Here is a 23,377-nt window from a genome sequence, read left to right as displayed (position 1 = left end):
CACACACACCCGAACGCTACGGGCAATTTAGCATGACCAATCCACCTACCCTGCACGTCTTTGGACAGTGGGAGGAAACCCACGCAGACATGGGGAGAATGTGCAAACTCCACACAGACAGTTGCCCGAGGCTGGAATCGACCCTGAGTCCCAGGCACTGTGAGGCTGCAGTGCTAACCACTGAGCCACCGTGCTGCCCAATGTTACATGTCACCATGCTCTGCTAGTGTTACACCTACGTGTGCACTTTCCTGCTGGTCAGCTGTGGCAAGGTCAGTGGCTGCCGCTCACCCAACCATCCCTGGCAGCAACACCCAACCCCCTTGCCACCAGATGCCAAAGTGTCCTTTCATTCACGAGTTGGCGATGGTCTCACTGGGTGAGGAACAGACTCAAGGTGCTAAAAGATTTACTTCTGTTCCTGTGTTTCGCAATATGTTTGAAGGACTCAGAATAGTGGAAACCAGGTTCGGATCAATATGATTGGTGAATGACGGAAGTGGAAAAAAAAGCAAAACAGGGAGGATGAAAACGGCACAGAGTTTGAAAACGGCTCAACAGTGGCAGACAGATTCAATCTGCCTGACTACTAACAATGCAGGCAGTACAGTTCCACAGGAAATTGTAGGTTCAACATTTATACAGTTAAATGAGCCAATTGACCTTCTTCCATCTGTTGTCATTCTTTGTTCCAACGACCAGCGACAGTTAATATCTTGTTATACATTCATAGAGGATTTGAATTTAAAATGTGATCAATCCATTCTGTCCACCTTATTCTCTTCCAATCCTGCACCCCGTTCACCTACCTTGAAGACCCCACCCCAACTTAAATCAGCACTGAACAGCAACTTGGTCCCAGGGAGTGAAGGCTAGTGTCCCCTGGCTCAGATAATCTTTCATTAATACGGCACTACACATTCTCCTTTCACCACGACACTGCCATGACGTAATCTGTGGGGCGATGTTGTATTAACCTGGTCTCACAGCAGGGCAGTGACAGGAGGACGGGGCTAACGAGATACAGCAGATCTAGGTTACAGAGGTTCTTAATAAAGCAGACGGTCAGTCAGCAGGGTGCCCAACAGCCTCCACTTCAGGCGTTAACTGCACATCACACTCTTAATTACACCATCCCAACCTCAGGGGAAAAAGATCAACGATAGGTACCAGCTTCTTGGAGCTTTCACAGTCCAACTGCTAGGTATTAACTACATTAAATAAACACCAGTGGACTCGGAACTCAGTCATTTCAATAAAAAGACTGCGTTTTCTCATTCGTTGTTGGGATGAGGGCATGGCTGACCAGGCCAGGATCCCTAATGGCCTTGAGGGCAAGTAAGGGTCAACCACATTGCTGTGGGTCTGGAGTCACATGTAGGCCAGACCACATAAGCACAGCATTTTCCTTCCCTAAAAGGAATCAGTGAACCAGATGGGTTTTTCAAACAATTGGCAATGGATTCACGGTCATTGTTAAACTCTTAATTCCAGGTTTTTAAAATTCAAATTCCACCTACCATGGCGCGATTCGAACCCGGGTCCCCAGAACATTGTCTGGGTCTCTGGGTTAATAGTCCAGTGACAATATCTCTAGGCCACTGTCTCCCCAATGGGTATTGCCAAAGCTCGTTCTACTGATCTCATCAAATTCCCGCATCAACAATTCCGGCCACAGAGGTTCAAAACATCATTCATCACTGGACACTGAAGATACCCAAGCAGTTGCCTCAATACTGATCTTTCCTAAATTCTGCAGCTGGAGACAGAGATAAGGATCTAGCTTAGTTGCTCCTGTTTTAGTCCCTCATTCCTCTTATTCCCACTTCCTCCCAACTCTCAAGCTAAACTGTGTAATATCTGTGTCTCTGTTGCTCAGTGAATGATGTCTAGGATGTGTGGCGGTGGCCTGGAGTGCTGTTGCTTTTTTAATAAGTGTTCAGTTCTTTCTGAATTTAGTACTTTGCTTCATTCATACCCATGTTAGTCATATGAATGTGATCCCTATGTAAGAATAATGATAATTGTACATTGAAACAAAAGAGGATTTCATAGAATCATATTCATGCGGCATAGAAAATCAGCCCAACAATCACTGGCTCTTTAGAAGAGCTGCTCGTTTATCTTCCTGCAACTTCCCCTCCTTTAGCTATGTGTCCGATTCTCATTTTGAAGCCTGCTGGTGAATCCATCTAAACCACTCCATCAGGCGATGCATTGCAAATCATAACCACACACTCCCTAATGAGGATTCTCCTTGCGTTGTCTCTGATGCTTTACAGTGCTCTTTCAGACAGCTAGAGATTCTGAAAGGATCTGCATAAATCACATGCATTTTTATAAAACACTTTTAATCAGCACAAGAATGTCCCAAGATGCTTCAGGGGAGCAATTACCAGAAGAAAGAGATACTGAGCCAGGCAAGGGGACGCTGGTTCACGTCAAAAGTTTCGTCAAGGTCATAGGTTTTAAGGAATATGTTCAAAGAGGCAAGAAAAGCTGAGAAGTTAAGTAAGAGAATGTCAAAGCTTAGGGCCTGGGCACCAGTAGGTGTTTAAACTTTGGGGTACACAAGGAGGAGAACGGGGATAAAGGCAGTCCATTTCACTCATCTCTTGGGATTTCCAGCTTCAGAAAGTTACTGAACATGCTGGCCATCACAACAAGCATTGTTATTACAGACTGAATCAGTCAGAGCCTTCGTCAACGTCCCAAAGTCAAGATTGGATATGGTCGTGAAGAATTATCATTTGGTACTGGCACAGAGTCCAACAGGAAAAGAAAACTCTGCCTGTGCACATTTTAGCCACTGAATATTTAACAAAGAAGGAGCAGGCTTTCAGATAAATGCTCATGGAAGAGAAAAGGTTGCTCTGTGACAAAAGAATTGACATCACAAAACCTTCCACAAGCACTGTCTCCCATTTAAACCATACCCAATGTTTCAGGAATCATTTCAGGTCATGGAAAAACTTATCTTCCTCAACTACTTTCAGTATTAGCAGGACAAGTTACTCATGATAGTGATTGAGACTTGTCAGCTCTATTCAGGATATTAAACCCACGATTATCAATGATTTAGGGCATTAATCTGGCACTGGTTAGTGAAGGCAGTCAACATATGACCCAGAGATAGTAGGAACTGCCAATGCTGGAGAATCTGATTTAACAAGGTGGAGAGCTGGAGGAAAATATCAGGCCAAGTAGCATCAGAGGAGCAGGAAAACTGACATTTCGGGTCTAGATCCTTCTTCAAAAAAATGGTCAGTGATTTTTCTGAAGAAGGGTCTAGACGTGAAGCTCTACATCCAGCTCTACATCTTGTTATCCCAACATTTGACCCCACTTCATTACCTCCCTCCTTTTGTTCTCTAATAGTGCATCAGTTTTCTGAGATGTTCTGAAGAACAGTCTACATCCTGAACATTAACTAAGTCTTTTCTCTTTTGTAGGTTTGACCCGCATGTGATTTTCCAGCCTCAAATTTTAGAATTTTCTCTCTCCATTAAAAGCCCAGTTGGCCATCAGTCTACTATCTCCAAAACAGCATGACTGCCCTTTACAGAGACTGGAGAGAGCGTTTCCACATGATTCATTCAGGTGGGGGTCAAGGCCAAGCAGATGGAGTGACTGGCTCGTGACCAGCCACTATATTGGGCTCCCTCTCATATCTAAGTATCACTGGAGCCTCCTGCGGAAATGGGTAAACTTTTTGCTTTTAAAGCCCCTCATTTGTGAAGGAGACGGAGAAGCCCTGCTTAACTCTGCTGCCCTCAGTCAATTTTATGCACACATTGAATTAGCAATCACTCGCTGTGCAGTTCAAGCATTCAAATGTGTGTTTATGGAACTGCAGCTATCCTCACAGACCTCCAAACAACATAGCTCAATTACATAAGCAGCACCCTCAGTGCTGTGCCTTTGGATATGGAACTCTCTGTAGCTGACTGATATCGTTATCATAAAGGCCTAGTATGACTCACTGTGCCAACTGCAGTTTTAAAGAATTCGTTTGTTCATAGGGAGGGCTCACGTGAGCAATTGCAATTTAATTATTGCTCAGACATGAATTAATCCTATTAACAACTGCCATTCAAATAATAGTCCTCTCTCAATGATCATTTACAATGCCTCCACTACAGTCAGTCATCAGAAGGTTAGGAGAATGGAGTTTGATTTAGAATGCTATTGATCTGAAATGTTATTGATTGCCTTAGCGGCGGTGGTGCAACTTGTCAAAATGTGAGCAGGGTTTCCAGGGCAGGTTATTGGAAGTGGATTGGCCTGAAGCTTCCTCAGTGAGATGGGAGCTCTCAATAAAAAGGATTTTTGCTTTTTGGTTTGTAGTTACAAACCATCAACCATGCAGAGAAAAGTCTCCAAGACATAGCTGCATTATTGTAATAGCATGAATTAACACAGCATGGTGGAGAAATGCACTTACTAAGCAGTTGCTTATTTGAAAAAACCTATTGGAAGTTTTTGGAAATAGCCATAACCAATACTAAACTCATCACTGAATAGCAAAATAAAAACTGAAAGAATGCGGATGCTGTAAATCAGGAACAAAAATAAAGTTGCTGGAAAAAGCTCAGCAGGTCTGGCAGCATCGGTGGAGGAGAAAACAGAGTTAACGTTTCAAGGAAGGGTCACCGGACCGGAAACATCAACACTGAATAGCTGAACGTACTTGAAGGGCTGAATGGCCTGCTCCTCATCCTAGATGTTTTCTCCAAAAGGATAAATAGTTTCATTTTGGGGGACATGGACATACGAATATTTGACAGCATAAAGTTTGATGACGCAACACACACAGACACTCAGTTATACTGAGCAGTGCTCATGCAGGAACTGCTCCTCACCTCCCTCCAGTACGGTATTCCAATATTGGCATACTCAAGGCTGATATCACAGGCGATGACTTTCCCATCATCTGGTATTGCAAGTGCCATGTTTAAGCTGTTATATCCAGTGTAGACACCTAAAGAAACAAAATAAGCTGTACATCAAGCAGCAAAATGAAACAGCAGCTTCGCTAAAGATCTGCTGGTAGAATTTGTTTTGCTTCCTGTACAAGAATGCCTCAAAAAGATATCAAAATGGCCCAGTCACATTCGGAATTTGCAAACACCGGGGCTCTGTATGAGCTTCTCAATCTCCTTCTCTCTTCTTCATCAATCTAGGTGCCAGCTCAAATCACAAGACATTGATCCCATCTAACAGCCAGGGCCAGGGATGAAACTTATTGCTCCCTGTATCTATGAGGCACAGGGGAGACGGTGAAAGCTAATATTGCGGCTCTACATATGGATGTATCAGGCCATGTCATCAGCCTAAGGCTGAAAAGTAAATGATAAAAAAGTTTCTGGATTATAAAGGTTGGGGGATTGGAATCAGATACCGTCACTGCCCGTCACTCAACTGCATGCTGCCCCATGTGCAAAGACAGATTGGTCTTCATACAACATTTTCAATTTCTAAGGATGATGCAATTAAGTACTTTTCTTTTTAAAAAAAGTAGTCGTAACTCTTACAATGCAGGAAATGCAATGTGTACTCCCATAAATGTGATTAATGGCCAGATAATCTGCAGAGTCATGCTGGTTTAAGAGATAAATATTTGTCAGTTTTTGATCTCAGTTAGCCTGCAACATATGAATAACTTGTTTGGACTCCATTCCCCTCGAGGTCAGAATTACACAGTGTTCATCATCTGGTCCACTGCCTTCTAAAGCTTTTCTCAACATTTATAACTCTTCCCTATTGCATGACTGCAGCATCCTGGACACTTCTCCTAATCCCCTACTCTTCAACACACGACCCCTTCAGCCTCCCTGACTAAGATATCCATTATGGTTCAAAGATAGTATTCCTGCCTCTGAGACAGTGTCTATTTAAGCCTTCTACTTCAGTTCTTGGTATGTACGCCAATGACGTACCGAGTGTGTGCTACCTTTGATCAAAGACATTACAACGTAAACCTTTGAACTCAAATGGGCTTAACTGCCTCTTATTCTGAACAGCAGTACAGTCCTGCCCAGTGTCTGAACCAATGTCACTCAGGCTAAAACAATTGTTCTTTGTGGGAACTTATTGTGTGCAAACTGGCTGTCAAATTTCCTATATTACCATGGTGATTGTTCTTCAAATATAGTTACTAAATGAAGGCATTATATAAATGCAATTCTTTCCACCACTGCCCGACCCTTTTAGGGCCTTCACAAAAGCCAGTCTTGATCAAACATTCCTAAGGGTCTAGGCCCAAAACGTCAGCTTTTGTGCTCCTGAGACGCTGCCTGGCCTGCTGTGTACATCCAGCCCCACACTTATCTTGGATTCTTCAGCATCTGCAGTTCCCATTATCTCTGATCACATCTTCAGCATCAGTTGTATTTCGCTCCTGTGAACCACTGGGAGATTTCTCCTGTTAAAAAAAATCACTTCCTGGATTGCAGCCGACTTCTGGGGAATCAACTCAAGAAAGGTCCCTCAGGTTTATCCTACACAATTTCTTGTAGAGCTCACGAGGATCACTTTCCCATTATTCTAAACCACCTGAACCCAAAAGGTCCTGTTCACATGCAAGGAATAATTTTTGATTAAATACATCTGTTGATTGCACATTCTAAGTATTACGTAACTTTACTTATCGCAATCCGCTTGGACAAAATTACGTTTGTGTTGACCTCTGGATGCCCACTGTCAGTCCAAGATGCATTTTCAGTTTATGTCATCCATAGTGAACATTAGTGATCCTTAGATAGTGCATTGTTCTGTACAAATACTTCTTTGTTTATTAACATTGACTTCCACACAAGCTGGTTTACCTGTGAAGTGCAAAGTCAGGGTTCCTCTGGAAGTTTACTTACCTATTTCAAGCACATTCCTTGCTTTAATAAGCTTTGCCAGATTGCCCATGAATTGAGCCTGTTCACAAGCCACCAACATCCCACACATTCGATCCTGGAGAGTCCGCTGCCAAGAAGTTTTACAAAGAAAATTTAAAAAAAACAGAAAAAAAAGAGTGATTTCCAAATACATTGCTTTTTAGGAACACGAACAGGAGCAGGCCATTCAGCCCTTATGGTGTATTCCACCATTCAGTGAGATCATGCCTGATCTGTGGACTACCTCAATATACCCTAATACCTTTGCTTACAAAAAATTAACCTCAGATTTAAAATTAACTGATTTAGCATTAACAGCCATTTGTGGAAGAAAGCTCCAAACCTCTACCACCCTGCATGTGTAGGAGCACTTCCTAAATCTGTCCTGAACAGCCTGGCAGTATGTTTAAGAATATGCCTCCTAGTTATAGAATCTAGAAATAGTTTATCTGCCCTGTCTTTTCCAGTTAATATCTTGAAGGCTTCCATCAGATTACTCTTTTAATTATAAAAATTGAGGAACAAGCCTAATTTGTGTAATCTGTGCTCATACCTTAACCCCCGAATTTCAGTGTTTTTTAGTAAACCTATATTTCTCCCTCAAAGTTGCTACCCAGGTGGATAAGGTTTTAAGAAAGCATATGGTGTTTTGGCTATCATTAACAGGGGGATCGAGTTTAAGAGCCATGAGGTTATGCTGCAGCTCTACAAAACCCTGGTGAGACCACACTTGGAATATTGTGTCCAGTTCTGGTCGCCCTATTATAGGAAAGATGTGGAGGCTTTGGAGAGGGTGCAAAGGAGGTTTACCAGGATGCTGCCTGGACTGGAGGGCTTGTCTTGCGAGGAGAGGTTGACTGAGCTCGGACTTTTCTCTCTGGAGAGAAGGAGGAAGAGAGGTGACCTGATCGAGGTGTACAAGATGATGAGAGGCATGGGTAGAGTCGATAGCCAGAGACTTTTCTCCAGGGCAGGAATGACTGCCACAAAGGGTCATAGTTTTAAGGTGTTAGGAGGAAGGTATAGAGGAGATGTCAGAGGGAGGTTCTTCACCCAGAGAGTTGTGAGCGCATGGAATACTTTGCCAGTGGTAGTCGTGGAAGCAGAGTCATTAGTGACATTTAAGCGACTGCTGGACATGCACATGGACAGCAGTGAATTGAGGGGAATGTAGGTTAGGTTATTTTAGTTTTGGATTAGGAATATTCCACGGCACAACATCGTGGGCTGAAGGGCCTGTACTGTGCTGTACTTTTCTATGTTCTATATATTGTCTTCATTCCAAGGCCAATAGATCCTTCCTAAGGTGAGGTCAGGGTTAGGTGTTCAAAGATGTACCACACTGTTGATGTCCTCCCAATCATTGTCAGTGGGTTCGGAGCAAGGTACATGTCCGTTTTGTTTCTTCATGCTTTGACTGTTGCCAAGTCTGTGCCACTCACTATCAATTATTAAAAATACATGGCAATGAAAATGTGGCTTTAATTTTGCAAGTGAACGATTGAAAACAGATTCAAATTACAGCTGGAAAATGCTTGTATAATTCATTCAATGTGTACACAAAACACCTTTGATTAACAGATTGGTTATCTAGTACACACCCCTTTGAAGGCCTTCAACTGGTTAGTCATAAAGCAGTTAAAATGATGTAGAATGTATGAGAAAATATTAATTAGAAAGCTCCTAGCAAAAATTAAATCTCTACAGGGCAGGTAATAAGAAACCTTACATGATCTCTCAGCACATACAGTTAGATGACAAGATCTATCATCCTTTGCACGTCTGGGAAAATAGTCAGAATGTAACCCAGTTACAAACACTGGCTTACCGGACCATTACCAAGTCATCTACAATGCTGTTGATCTAGATTCACAAACAGGTCAGATCAGGTAAACATGCCAGAGTTTCTCCTGATCAACATCGTTGGAATTCCAAACAAACAATCTGATGTTTTCACGGTCACTGTGCCAGGGATTAGATTTTTTTTTAAAAACTTTTTTTTACATGTACAAAACGTCGGACGTGTTGAGAATTGTCTTAGGGCACAGCCACAAACTCTTTCTAACATGGGAGCTACAAATTTCAGCTGGGTAATTCGCTGGGTATGTGTAGCTCACAACGAAGCCTTCAGAGATATTAGGAACTGCAGATGCTGGAGTTTCTGAGACAACAGCGTAGAGTTGGATGAACACAGCAGGCCGAGCAGTATCAGAGGAGCAGGAAGGCTGATGTTTTGGGCTTCATATTTCTGAAGAAGGGTCTAGGCCTGAAACATCAGCCTTCCTACTCCTCTGATGCTGCTTGGCCTGCTGTGTTCATCCAAGCTCTACACCTTAATGAAGCCTTCGTATGTGTTTGGAGACAAAACCTCTTGACTAGACATATTGCTGGAACTAAGACTGAGAAACAAGACTCAGTATACAGAGAAAAGGATCAAAACTCACTACCCATATCAAAAGGGATCCCGACAACGAACCGTTTGAAGCACTTTGTAAAAATGGACTGTTACTCCCCCCTTCACAGGGCAACAGTCAGGTTTTCACACTGGAAACTATTTCCTGTATGCTCCCCTGATATAAGTCGAGCTTTTTTGTGACAGAAAAAGAGGGACAGCCAGAAATACCAGTCACGTCCAGGATAAGATTCTCTTTTTTCATTGAAAAAGGTACCTACTTCGACAGAAACCTGGCGAGAAAAACACAGAGTCTTAGCTGCGTTGCGGCTAAGCCAGTTGAAAGCATTACAAAAATTTATCAAAGGGGTGTGTAACAAATAACCAATCTGTATTATCAAAGGTGTTTTGAAATGCAATTATGACTTATGATCAGACTGATGCAATCCAGTCCTTGACTGAGTAGTACAAACATTTTCCTGCTGCAGTTTGGATGCTGGGGATCGGCTTTCAAGCGTTCACTTCGCCTTACAAAACTCAACGCGTTTTCACGTAACGCGAATGTAATCTTTTACAAAGGTGGAAATCTACCATACAACTGTTTCCAGAAGAACTGCTGCTCAACTTAATTCCTTCAATGAACCATGAGTAACTCTTCCTGTTGCACCTCCCACACACTGTACATCATCGTGTCTGTGTCTGTGTGTGTTACAGAATTAGGGGAATGGCTTTTACCGGTTTAAGTGTTATTCAAGTGAAGTATAGGTTTCAATAAACAGTCTGTTCGACTCTGAATATCAGAAGGACGTCTGTCTGGCATGCCCTTCATACTTACCTCATGTTCATGTGCACATGGAATTAACATTTCAAAGCTCAGTTATAGCAAGCTCTGGGAAGAGCGGAATTTATGTTCTCCACCCCCACCATTTCCTACACTTGGTCACCTAAGTTTACTGCCTACATCCAGCTCCCTGGTCTTTTAATTGTGGCTAACTTTCATTCTACACTTAGCGGCAATTAACTCACTGACCATCCTTAGTTTCTTCAGGATCGGGTGCTCTCGGAGAGAATTCTGTATAACGTAATCCATTAAAGGGTCTCCTTTTGCATCACCGTGGCTCTTAAAGGTTCTTAAAAGTGAATAACGCTGGGAGAACAACTTTTTCCCTATGATTAAAAAGTCAAACGGTTAGCTAATCAGGTTGCCCAAATTCTTATATAAATCCATCACAAAAGCATCTAAATAGCTACAGAGATAGTGGATGCATTAGTTGTAATTTCCAAAAAATCCTTGGATGTTGGAGAAGTACCAAAGGACTGGAAAGTTGCCAATGTGACACCTGTATCCAAAAAAGGTAGGCAGGCAAAAAGCAGGTATCTATAGGCCAATTAGCACAACATCTGTTGCTGGAAAAATATTGGAAAAAATCAATGATTAAGAAAGTAATAGCAGCACATTTGGAAAATTGTAAAATAATCAAGCAAAGCCCAGCATGGCTTCATGAAAGGGAAACTGTGTCAGACTGATTTGTTAGAGGTTTTCAAGGATAGAGGGTATCCAGTAGATGTGGTGTACTTGGATTTCTACAGGGTGTTCATTAGGTAACTCACAAAAACATAAGATAAGGTAGCAAAAACTCTTTCTTTTACAACAGACATGGAAAAGGATAGGTACATAAAGCAGGGTAAGGTTTATAATCGGGGGAAGAATTCTGTTAGACAAGAGCTGGGTGACATAAAATGGGAAGAGATGCTTTAAGGGAAGAGCACTATTGAAACGTGGAGATTGTTTAAGGAATGCATACTGCATGTGCTCAATATGTATGTAACTAGCAGGCAGGGAAGATGTGGTCAAGTGAGGGAACCTTGGTTCTCGAGAAACTGGTTAAGAGGAAGAAGGATGCTTATTTGAGGTTTAGGAAACAAGGAATGTAAAAGGCTCTACAGGGATACAAGTTATCCAGGAAACAGCTGAGGAAAGAGTTTAGGAGAGCTATAAGGGGACATGGGAAAACCTTGGCAGATAGGATCAAGGAAAAACTGAGGCTTTTTACACGTATGTGAGGAATAAGAAAATGGCCAGAGAAAGGATAGGGTTGATCAAGGATTGTAAACAGAATTTGTGCACAGAGCCTAAAGGGATAGGGGAGGGTCCTTAATGAATACTTTTCTTTGGTATTCACAACAGAGAGGGACGTAGTTATAGAGGAGGACAGTGTGAAACAGGCAGGTAGGCTAGAGGAGGTTGATGTTAGTAAGGAAGATGTACTCGGAATTTTGAGGAACTTGAAGATAGATAAATACCTGGGGCCTGATGGGATTTATCCAAGGATTCTATGAGAAGCAAGGGAAGAGATCGCAAGGCCTTTCGCAATGATCTTTTCATCCTCTCTGCCCACAGCTGTAGTGCCAGAAGATTGGAGAGAGGCAAACATCATTCTCTTGCTCAAAAAAAAAGGGAATAGGGATAACCCCAGAAATTAAGGCCAGTTAGTCTTATGTCAGTGGTGGGCAAATTATTGGAAAGGGTTCTGAGAGATAGGATTTAATGATCACTTGGAAAGGCACAGTTTGATTCGTGATAGTCAGCATGGATTTGTGAGGGGTAGCTCATGCCTCACAAATCTTACTGAATTCTTTGAAGAGGAGGTGACCAAACACATGGATGAAGGTAGAGCAGTGGATGTGGTGTACATGGATTTAAGTATGGCGTTTGATAAGGTTCCCCATGGTAGGCTCATTCAGAAGATAAGGAGGCATGTGATAGGGGTAAATGTGGCAGATTGGATTCAGAATTTCCTGACTCTTAGAAGGCAAAGGGTAGCAGTGGCTGGGAAATATTCAACATGGTGCTCAGTTATGAGTGGTGTACCACAAGGATCTGTTCTGGGTCCTCTTCTATTTGTGATTTTTGTAAACGATTTGGATGAAGGAGTGGAAGGGTGGATTAGTAAGTTCATGGACGATATGAAGGTGGGTCACGTTGTGGGCAGTGAGGAGGGCTGTTCTAGGTTACAAAGGGACATTGATAGGATGCAGAGCTGGGCTGAGAAGTGGCAGATGGAGTATAACCTTGAAAAGTGAGAGGTGATTCATTTTGGAAGGACAAACTTGAAAGCAGAATGCAGGGTTAGTGGAAAGATTCTTGGCAGTGTAGAGGATCAGAGGGATCTTGGGGTTCATGTCCATAGTTCCCTGAAAGCTGCCACCCAGGTGGATAGAGTTGTTATGAAGGCGTATTATGTGTTAGCTTTCATTAATAGATGAGTTCATGAATCATGAAGTTATGCTCCAGCTATACAAAAGCCTGGTTCGGCCAAACCTGGAGTAGTGTGTCCAGTTCTGGTCACCTCATTACAGGAAAGATGTGGAATCGTTGGAAAAGGTGCAGAGGAGATTTACCAGGATGTTGGCTGGAATGGAGGGAAGGTCTTAGGAGGAAAATTTGAGAGCGCTAGGGCTTTTCTCTTTAGAACAACAAAGGATGAGAGGCAACTTGATAGAGGCGTACAAAATGATCAGAGGAATAGAGACAGTAGTCAGCCACAGACCTTTTTCCTAGTTGGGAGGTAGCTATCACGAGGGGACATAGCCTTAAAAGTGAGTGGAGGTAGATATAGGGGAGACGTCAGATTTCTTTACTCAGGGTGTGATAGGGTCATGCAATGCATTGCCAGAGGGGGTCGTGGAGTCAGCATCATTAGGGGCATTTAAGCAGCTATTAGATAGGCATATGGGTGATAGTATAAAAGTAGGGGTGGAGGTTTGGTAAACCTTAGGATTAGGTTAAACGTTTGGCACAACATTGTGGGCTGAAGGGCCTGTACTGTTCTCTGTTCTCTCTGATCTATAAGTGCCCATGAAGTTAGACAATATCAGCATGGGTAGAGAACTGTCTACTGGGCAGGAAACAGTGAGCAGGGATAAGGGGATTCTTTTTCAGGTTGGCAACCTGTAACCTGTAGTATTCCACAGGGATCAGTGCCAGGACCACATCTGTTAACAATACATATTCATGTCTTGGAGTAATGCAGTGAAGGCACCGTGGCCAAATTTGCAGATGACCCAAACTAAGTGGAAAAGCAAGGTGCAAGATGGATGCAAATAGTCTACAGGCAGATATTAATAGGTTAATTAAGTGGGCAAAAGGAGTACAATGCAAGAAGGTGTGAAGTTGTTCATTTTGGACCGGAGAAGAAGAGAACAGAATATTATTTAAATAGAGAGAAACTGCGGAACACTGCACCACCAAGGGACTTGGGTGGTACTTGTGCATGAAGCACAGAAAGCTCACACATAGGTACAGGAGGTAATCAGGAAGGCATATAGAACATCGGCCCTTATTTCGAGGAGGTTGGAGTTTAAGATAGGGAAGTTTTTACTCCAACTGTGCAAAATGCAGAACACAACTGGAGCAGTTTTAGTCCCCTTATTTAAGAAAAGGTATCATTTCATTGAATGTATTTCACTGACGGTTCACTAGGATGATCCCTGACATGGAAGGAATGCCTCATGAGTGAAGGCTAAACAGATTGGGACTTTACTCACTGGAATTTAGAAGAACGAGAGGCGATCTCATTGAAACATATAGGATTCTTAATGGGCTTGGGCAGGGTAAATGCTGAGAGGATGTTTCCCCTTATGGGAAAGTCTAGGACCACAGGACACAGTCTCAGAATTCAGGGGTGCCAATTTAAGACGGAGATGAAAAGGCATTCCTCATCTCAGAGGATTCAGTGTCTTAGGAACTCCTTGCCACTCCTTGCTGTGGAGGCACAGTTCTTGTGTATTTTTAAGGCTGAGTTAGATATATTCTTAATCAATTAGGGAATTAAGGGTTACAGGGAAATGGCAGGAAAGTGGACGTGAAGCATGTCAAATCAGTCATGATCCTACTGAATGGTGGAGCAGATTCAAGGGGCAGAACAGCCTATTCCTGGTGCTATTTCTTAGTGGCCTTAAATATTAAAGTGTGTCATGGGCATTTTTCCTTTGCACATTGTTGATATTTGGACAATAAAATATCAGGGGAATAAAAATAATCTTGGATACAGGTAAGGGAAAGATAGCACCACAGAAACAGCCAACTCCAAAATAACTTTATTGAACCATGCACCACAGGAGGCAGCCCTTGGCCTAATCTGCCTGTGCTAGCTTGTGTGTGGAGAGCATACTAGATGGCTCCACTCCTCCACTCTTTCCTATTGGCCCAGCATTATTTTCCCTTGAAAGATTTCATCAAATTCATCTCAATTGAAGCTGTCTCCACCCTAGCTTTCAGCCAATTGATTCCACGTATTATCTTGCTCTGTATATGCTTGACACAGTCTGTTAAAGGTGCAGTTGTTACGTGGCATTTAATCCCTGTTTGGCTCTGTTGCCAATTACTGTAATCCATGTTCTCTCTTTACAGATCCTCCGAATGGCCGAAAGTTTCATTGTATAAAAAAAAAAGTTATATTGTAACAAAAATTCTCAAACTTCAAAGCAGTGTTTCAACTAAACAGAGGCAAATACATATTGCAGACACATACACTGGCTAAAATCACCATTAATTCTGCCACATAAACTGTATCTTTACCAGACATAATAAACAGCCAATCGAAATCAAATGACCATGTTATGAGGTGAATGTAAACTCAGGTCCTGAACTAGCTGCAAACTTTTCACCAAGTCATACAGCTGTACAGCATGGAAACAGACTCTTTGATCCAATTTGTCCATATAGACCAGATATCCTAAATTAATCAGTCCTGTTTGCCTGCATTTGGCCCATATCCCTCTAAATGGTATCTATTTATGTACTCATCCAGACACCTTTTAAATGTTCTAAGTGCACCAGCCCTCACTGCTTCATCTGGTTGTTCATTCCATACAGGCACCACCCTCTGCGTGAAAAAGTTCCCCATTAGGTCCCTTTCAATCTTTTCCCTTTTCACCTTAAACCTATGTCTTCTAGTTTTGGGCTCCCCTACCCCAGGAAAGAGACCTTGGCTATTCACCCTATCCATGTACCTCATGATTTTATAAACGTCTGTAAGGTCACCCCTCACTCTCCAATGCTACATAGAAAATAGTCCCAGCCTATTCATTCTCTCCCTCCAGCTCAAACCTTTCAAGCCTGGCAACATCCCAGTAAAAATGTTCTGCTCTTTCAAGTTTAACAACATGCCTCCTTTGGTTGGGAGACCAGGATTGAATGCAGTATTTCAAAAGAAATCAACTGATCAGTAAAGGTAAGTACAAACACCTTCGTTATCCTACCTCCCTGCATCACCACTTTCAAGATACTACAAACCTGCACTCCAAGGTCTCTTTGTTCAGCAACATTCCCCAGGACCTTACCATTAAGTGTACAAGTCCTGCCCTGATTTGCCTTTCCAAAAATGCCACACCTCACATTTATCTAAATTAACTCCTCAGCCCATTGGGTCATTTGATCAAGGTTCCATCATACTCATAATTTTGTTCACCATCCACTACACCAATTTTGGTGTCATCTGCAAACTTACTTACTAACCATACCTCATAAGTTATTTGGATGTGAATACAGAAGTGGTGAAAAGCAGTAGACCCAGCACCAATCCTTGCAGCACGCTGCTGGTCACAGACCTCCTGTCTGACTACCTTCAAGCCAATTTTGTGTCCAAATGGCTGGCTCTCCCTGGACTTCAAGTGATCTAACCTTGCTGACCAGTTTAACGTAAGAACCCTGTCAAACATCTTACTCAAGTCCATATGGACAACAGCTACCGCTCTGCCTTCAACATTCTCTGTTACTCCTTGAAAACAAAAAACTTAACCGAATTAGTGAGACACGATTTCCCACTCACAACGCTATGCTGACTGCCCCTAATCGGTCCTTGCCTTTCTAAATCCACGTTATCTTAACAAGTGCCGCAACAGGTTCCGATTCTCCAAGCAAATAGATGAAAAGTAGAAAAAAAATCAGGAAATTTTGTTTTGCTTCAGTAAATTTTCCACAGCTTTAACTGTGGGTCAGGTGGCTTTGGTTTTAGTTCTAGATTCTTAACACAACTACAAAAGGAAAAGTGAAACGGTAACAAGATTCCATACTCTCTGGGCCTCAGACACAATCTCACGAAGAAAAGTGGAGAGTTTAAAGTCTGTGGGGGAGGCTTCAATTTTTGGCCGGCATTTATTAAATTCGGTCACATTAGCAATCTAGGAGGGTTTTATATCCGCGGAACTATTTCCTCCGGGCAACGGAACAAATTCTCAGACAGGTATTATCGCCCCAGTATTGACAGTGCATCACATTTCACCCACATAGTCACAGAGCAAGATAACAGCACCACAGCCCTCACTCAAGCTCCAAAATAAAACAGGCAAGTAAATGCAACCTACTACTGCCAGATCCAACTCCGAGTAAGCAGGGATCAGACTCAAAGCCCGGAGCTGGGGCGTTGCGAGACAGTAGCGGAAAGTTGCAGTAAATAACACTGCCGTTACTCACCCAGCCAAAGGCCAGCGCTGAAAGTCACTCCCAGTGTAGCAGCGCACAGCAGCCCGTCTCTGTTCCATCCAAACATGGCTAATAGCACTTTCTACTTTCTCTCGAAGAAAACCCCCTCACTCTTCACCGGAGCGGCAAGCAAATGAGATGAACTTTGAAATGCCAGCGAAGAGCGAACCGCGGGGCAGCTTCCTACTGTGACCAGCGACATCTGCTGGTAGAGCTACTCCAATTACTGTCCGTCTGCCGTCTGCTTAAGGCATTTCTCTCCTTTGCACTCACTTCATGCTTTATTGGAGATAACAATGTGTAGAGCTGGACGAACTCAGCAAGCCGAGCAGGAAAGCCGACGTTTCGGGCCTGGACTCTTCTTCAGAAATCCATCTATCCACTATCAATCTATTTTGTAACTCCAGAGCCAGCAAGAAATTTACAACAGCTAGCAAAGCACACCCCCCCCCCGCCAATCCCTGAATAAATACGTTCAACCACAGCCTCAGGACAGACCCCAATTTCCACACAATATAAGGAGAGGTTTACCGCTGCTGCAGAGTCAACGTGAATTTATGAAAGACGATGCAGCGTTTGAGAAAGCTACTGATGTTTTTGTGGACAGAATCATTTGAGTAGATGAAGGCAGAACTAGTGGATGTGATATACTGGGATTTTCCGAAAGCTTTTGATAGAAGTCCCGCATATGCAGTTGTTATATGAAATCAAAGCAATTGATTGGGGGTAATATTTGCTGAGACCCATTGATTAGCTGTGAGGAAAAACCACGTAGGAACAAATGAGACATTTTTGGTGCGACAGGTGCCATGGGGGATGGGCAGCGGTTCGGCTGTACTGTCGGGATCAGTGCTTGGGCCCCAGCAATTCACAAAATATCTGAACGATTTGGAGAGTCATAAAGCTGTACAGCACGGAAACATACCCGTCAATCCAACTCGTCGATGCCAACCAGATATCCTAAATTAATCTCATCTCCAGCACTTGGCCCATGTCCATCTAAACCTTTCCTATTCGTGTACCCATCCTGAAGCCCTTAAAAAGTCGTCATTGTACCCACCTCCATCACTTCCTTTGGCAGCTTATTCCATACATGCACCACCCTCTGTGTGAAAATGTTGCCCCTTAGGTCCCTTTTAAATCTTTTCCCCTCTCTTTTTAAACCTATGCCCCTCTAGTTTTGGACTCCCCCCCCCACCTGGGGAAGATGAGGGAATGTTTTTGTCAAGTGGGAGTGGTGAGGAGAATATACAGAGGCTTCAGGGTGATTTAGACAAGTTGAGTGAATGGAAAAATACATGGTCAGATGCAAATGTGGCTAAAAGTGATGTTGTCTGCTTCAGTAGGAAAGGCAGAATGGTTGAGTATTATGTAAATGGTGATAGACTGGGAAAAGTTGATGTATAGAGGGACCTAGATATTTTTGTATGTAGGTCAATAAAAAGAAAACATTCAGGTGGAGCAAACATTGCAGAAAACAAATTGGATGTTGGCCTTCATTGCTCGCTGGTTTCAGTTCAGCAACAAGGTAGTCTTTACTTTTTTTTATTTATTCACGGAATGAGGGCATCGCTGATCAAACAGCATTTATTACCCATCCATAATTGCGCAGAGGGCAGTTAAGAGTCAACCACATTGCTGTGGGTCTGGAGTCACATGTAGACCACTTTCCTTCCCCAAAGGGTTTTACCCCGACAATCAGCAATGGATTCACAATCATCATTACACTCACAATCCCAGATATCATTGAATTCAAATTCCACCATCTGCTACGGTGGGATTCAAACCCAGGTCCCCAGACTGTTATCTGGGTCTCTGGATTAACAGTCCAGCGTTAATACCACTAGGCGATCACCTCCCCTTCTTCCACAGACTTGCCTTAGAATTTCCAGCTTCACCCTGCTGTTGCAAAAGGCCTTGAGGACACCACAGTTGGAATACTGGGTGTTGTTTTGAACTTGGAGAAGATATACAAGCCACAGAGAAAGTACAGCAAATGTTCACCAGACTGATTCCTGGGATGGCAGGATGGTTGTATTAGCAGAGATTGGGTTGTCTGGGCATGTATTCCCTGGAGATTAGCATAATCAGAGGGGATCTCTTTGAAATGTGTAAAATTCTGACAGGGCTGGACACACTGGATGCAGGGATGATGTATTCTTTGGCCCAGGGGTTCAGAATAAAAGATCACAGCCATAGGATACACTGTAGACCATTTCAGGCTGACAGAAAGAGAAATGTCCTCATCTAGAGGAACCTGTGGAATTCCCTACCTCAGAGGACTGAGGGTGGTGTCTTCACTGAATGTAGTTAAGAAGAAAATAGACAGATGCCTAAATGTTAAATGGTAAAGGGAGACAGTGGAAGAATGGCATTGACATTCATGATCAGCCATGGTTATTGTTGAATGTGGAACAGCTCGATGGGCTGAATGGTTTACTCCTGCTCCTGTTTTCTACGTTTCTATCTAATAGATATTTGATTACAATGATTAAAATGTTTTATTCATCATAGGATTTGAGCATTTCTGGTAAGGTCAGCATTTATTACCCATCCCTAAAGGTGAACTGCCTTTTTGAATCACTGCAGACTGGCAGGAAGTTCCAGAGGTTTGACCCAGTGGTACGAAAGGAACAGCAATATAGTTCCAGGCTACAACAGTGTGTGACGTGGAGGGAAACTTGCAGATGGTAGTGAAGCCACGTGCCTGTTGACCTTGTCCTTCTGGAAGATGCTGGTGAAGGGGCCTTGCTTAGTTACCACATCACATCTTGTGAATGGTAAACATTGCTGCTACTCCACATCAATGGTGAAGTGAGCGAACATTGAAAGTGGCGGATGGGGTGTCAATCAAGTGTGATGCTTTGTTCTAGATGGCATCAAGATCCTTGAATGTTTTTGGAGCTGCACTCATCTAGGCAGATGGAGAGTATTCCATCACAATTCTAATTTATGACTTTGGAGAGTTAGAAGCTGAGTTACTTGCCATAGAATTTCCAGCTTCAAACCTGCTGTTGTAGCCAAGTATTTATGTTGTTGGTCCAGTTGGATTTCTGGTCAACAGTAAGCCCCAGGCTATTGAGGGTGAGGGACTAGTTAATGATAATGTCATGAATGTCAAGGGAGCTGGTCAGCTTCTTGTTTGTTTAAAATGATCATCACCTACTTCTCATCATGAATGTTACTTGCTACTTTATTATCTGAAAGCTGAATGTTGTCTGGATAATGTCCTTTCTGCAGACATGGACAGTTTCCGAGGACTTGCAAATGGAATGGGACATTGTGCAATCACTCAGCAAACATCACCATTTCCACCTTTCTGCCCATTATTGGAGCAAGAATTGGATGACAATGGATTGGTTCTGGCAGAGCCCAAACTAAGTGTCAGTGAGAAAGTTGATAACTCTGTCAATGACCTCTTCCAGCACTTTGTTGATGATTGAGTAGGTCATCAGCTAGGAATTGGGTTTCTCCTGATTTTTTTGTGGACAGAAGCCATCTGTGTGATTTCCTTCCATGGTTTTAGGTAGGTGTCATTGTCACTGTTGTGACATCTTGTCTGGTGGGGGAGAGGGGTCTAGTATTGGAACTCAGTTCTTCAGGTACAGCTGTGATTTTGTCACAGTCCAAAGTTTTCGCAGCATCCAGTTCACTCAGTAATTACTCAATGGAGCAAATCAAATTAGCTGGAGACTAGCATCTGTGACAGTGGTTACTTCAGGAACAGTTTGAGATGGATCATTCACTCAGCACATCTGGCTGAACATTGCTGCAGTCTTGCCTTTCACACTATGGTGCTGGCAACTTCTCTTCAAGTTAACTTCTTTAGAAGTTCTCCACCATTCATGATTAGATGGGCCAGGACTAATGTGGGGATCTCATATCAGCACATTCTGCTTCTCCTTATTGGCATGTGTAGAGGCCCATGATGTAACATCACTGGGATGGCACTACATTTCTTTGGCATGCCCAATTCTGTTCTGGGCATGCCCTCCTCCTTGAGCCAAGGTTGATCTCTTGACTTGACAGTAAGACAGTAACAGAATGAGGAACATGCCGTATTGCACATTGTGGTGGAAGACAGTTCTGTAGTTGTATGACCCACAGTGCCTCATGGATGCCCAAGTTTGAAAATAGCTGGAATTCTTCTGAACCTGCCACTTTGAGTACAATGGCAGTGATCCACGACTTGATGGAGAGTGTCCTCATTGTGAAGTCAAAACATCATGTTCATATGGACTGCGCAGTGGTTACTCACACTAAAATTGTCATGCAACAGGAGGATTTGAGGGAAGCCCTATTCACCCAGAGGGTGGTAGGGGGTCTGGAATGCACTGCCTGGGAAAGTTGTTGAGGCAGTAATCTTTACAAAGTATGTGGATAAGCACTTGAAATGTAGTAACATTCAAGGCTATGGGCCAAATGCTGAAAAGTAGGATTAGTGAGGATCAGTTGGTGCAGACTTGATGGACCGAAGGGTCTGTTCTGTGCTGTATGACTCCATGAGGACTCCAGCACCTGACACAGTCCCATTCTTGACAACATGTTCTCCAGGAATTGACCAACATAGTCAGCCATAGTGCTGCCAAACTACTCTTGGTAATGGACAATGAGTCCCCTGTAGTGTTGGGCTCAAAGACATCTTCAAATCAGACCATTAAGGTAAATCGGACACGAATCAGCAATTGAAATAAAGTGGAAAAGTATATGAAAAACAGGCCAAGTACAAAAGCAGCCTGTTTTGACTGGAGTGAGGTGATGGGGGGTAAACTGCCTGACCTTTAGTGTAAGTGGGAGCTGTCTGCTTTTATGGTCTACATGGGATCACACGGATTTTGTTTTCTACCTATTTGTGAACACAGGAAAGGTGCTGAAGTTATGACAAAATGGGGATTCAGCACGTAATCTTAGATTCAGAATTATATTAATTTTGGAGACTTTGCCCTGCTCATTGGACTTCACATCGTCAGGCTGGGGTTCAGGAGGCTGGTGCAGTGGACCCTGAGATAGAGCACTGTGTACTACCATTACCAAAAACCCCAACAGATAGAAAGTCAGCATGAGACTCACTTGTTCACCTGAGATGTTTAATGTCATTACATGATAATTCATATTGAAGTGCATGTGTCTTCTCTTAATCATTTTGATCACACTTTAAAGAACCCATGAGGCACTTTCAGCCTCACAATACTGTTCCCCACCCAAAGTACACTCTACCCACCCTAAAGCTTATTTGAAATGATGTTCCCTGACTTATTGGCTGGGGGAGGGCAGCAAGTGCCAATCAGCAGGAAATTTCCTTTCCCACCATTTGACCTGATGCCATGAGACTTCATCGATCCAGAATCATTGTTGAAGCCTCCCACAGACACACCCTTTTGACAAGTGCTGCCATCCCTGCCAGAGGGGTCAGGGCACAGCCAGGACGATATCACAGGAGTCTGGATTATATTGCTCTGTGAGAACTGAAGGACCTTCAAATGCAACTATTAGGCCACTGCCAGAATACTGTGTGCGACTCTGGTCTCCCTGCTGTAGGAAGGAGGTTGTGAAACTCGAAAGGGTTCCATAAAGATTTACAAAGATGTTGCCAGGGTTGGAGAGTTTGAGCTACAGGGAGGGGCTGAATAGACTGGGGCTATTTTCCATGGAGTGTCAGGGGCTGAGGGATGGCTTTATGGAGGTTTATAAAATCATGAGGGGCATGGCTAAGGTAAATAGTCAAGGTCTTTTCTCAGGGATGAGGGAACTGGTTTGAAATGAGATGAGAAAGATTTAAAAGGGATTTAAGGAGTAAAATTTTCACGCAGAGGGTGGAGTGTGTATGGAATGAGCTGCCAGAGGAAATGGTGGAGGCTGGTACAATTGCAACATTTAAAAGGCATCTGGATGGGTACATGAATAGGAAGGGATTAGAAGGATGTGGGCCAAATGCTACGAAATAGGACTAGATTCATTTAGAATGTCTGGTTGGCATGGAGGAGTTGGACTGAAGGGTCTCTTTCCGTGCTGTATATCTCTATGACTCTAAAGTCAGCTGCAGTCATACATCTTTTTATTCTTTCCTGCATCAACAGTTCCTCTAGATTTGCCCTAACATCCTTCTCGCTGTCTCTCTGGGCTGCGATAAGAAGGCTTGATTAATTACAGGACTTACATCCAGGAGTTAGGGGAGCCCTCTGCTGGCAGCCCTGTAAAGTCATGGGAGAATCTGCTGAAGTTTGTCAAGGATTAAAACTACTGGGTCGCCGTGAAATTGGGACAAACTGCATTAGAGTGGCACAGGGCACGTGCTTGCACTCAACAACCATGACTCTGTGAAGCAAAGAACTTAGAGATGGACTTCAACAGCAACAACCTGTATTGATATAAAACCTTTATCATGGTGTAATATCTTAAGACCTGTAGCGGGAAGTTTGACAATGAGAGGAAGTATTAGGAAAGATGAAGTGGATTTTAAGGAGCATCTTAAAAGAGGAGAGATAGTGACTGTCTCTTTGCTTGGATATGAAATATCCCAATGGAACTATTTCGGAGAAAAGTGGGCTAATTGCCCCTGCTGACCTAGCGAATGGTTATCCCTTAATCAAAATCACAAAACCCCACTGATGA

At 43.1% G+C, this 23,377-nt stretch overlaps 1 protein-coding gene and 1 long non-coding RNA gene across 2 annotated transcripts in view; one reads left to right on the top strand and one right to left on the bottom strand.

The window, feature by feature from the left end:
- LOC125467552 (uncharacterized) overlaps positions 1-3,767 on the top strand; it is a 136,645-nt gene extending 132,878 nt beyond the window's left edge. The window contains exon 3 of the long non-coding RNA XR_007250658.1: positions 3,453-3,767. This is a non-coding gene — a long non-coding RNA (uncharacterized LOC125467552). The remainder of the gene's footprint in view (positions 1-3,452) is intronic.
- Positions 1-16,948, bottom strand: part of comtd1 (catechol-O-methyltransferase domain containing 1) — a 42,092-nt gene extending 25,144 nt beyond the window's left edge. Inside the window, exons 1-4 of the mRNA XM_048563562.2 lie at positions 16,757-16,948; positions 10,310-10,446; positions 6,870-6,975; positions 4,863-4,981 (exon numbers count right to left, since the gene is read on the bottom strand). Of these exons, the coding sequence (XP_048419519.1) occupies positions 4,863-4,981; positions 6,870-6,975; positions 10,310-10,446; positions 16,757-16,832 (438 nt within the window). The 5' untranslated portion in view covers positions 16,833-16,948. The remainder of the gene's footprint in view (positions 1-4,862; positions 4,982-6,869; positions 6,976-10,309; positions 10,447-16,756) is intronic.
- Between the last annotated feature and the right edge of the window lie 6,429 nt (positions 16,949-23,377).

The sequence above is a fragment of the Stegostoma tigrinum genome, chromosome 37, assembly GCF_030684315.1.
Source record: "Stegostoma tigrinum isolate sSteTig4 chromosome 37, sSteTig4.hap1, whole genome shotgun sequence".
NCBI lineage: Eukaryota > Metazoa > Chordata > Chondrichthyes > Orectolobiformes > Stegostomatidae > Stegostoma > Stegostoma tigrinum.
The sequence above is the reverse complement of the archived record's forward strand: the minus strand, read 5'-3'. Positions and strand labels throughout refer to the sequence as shown.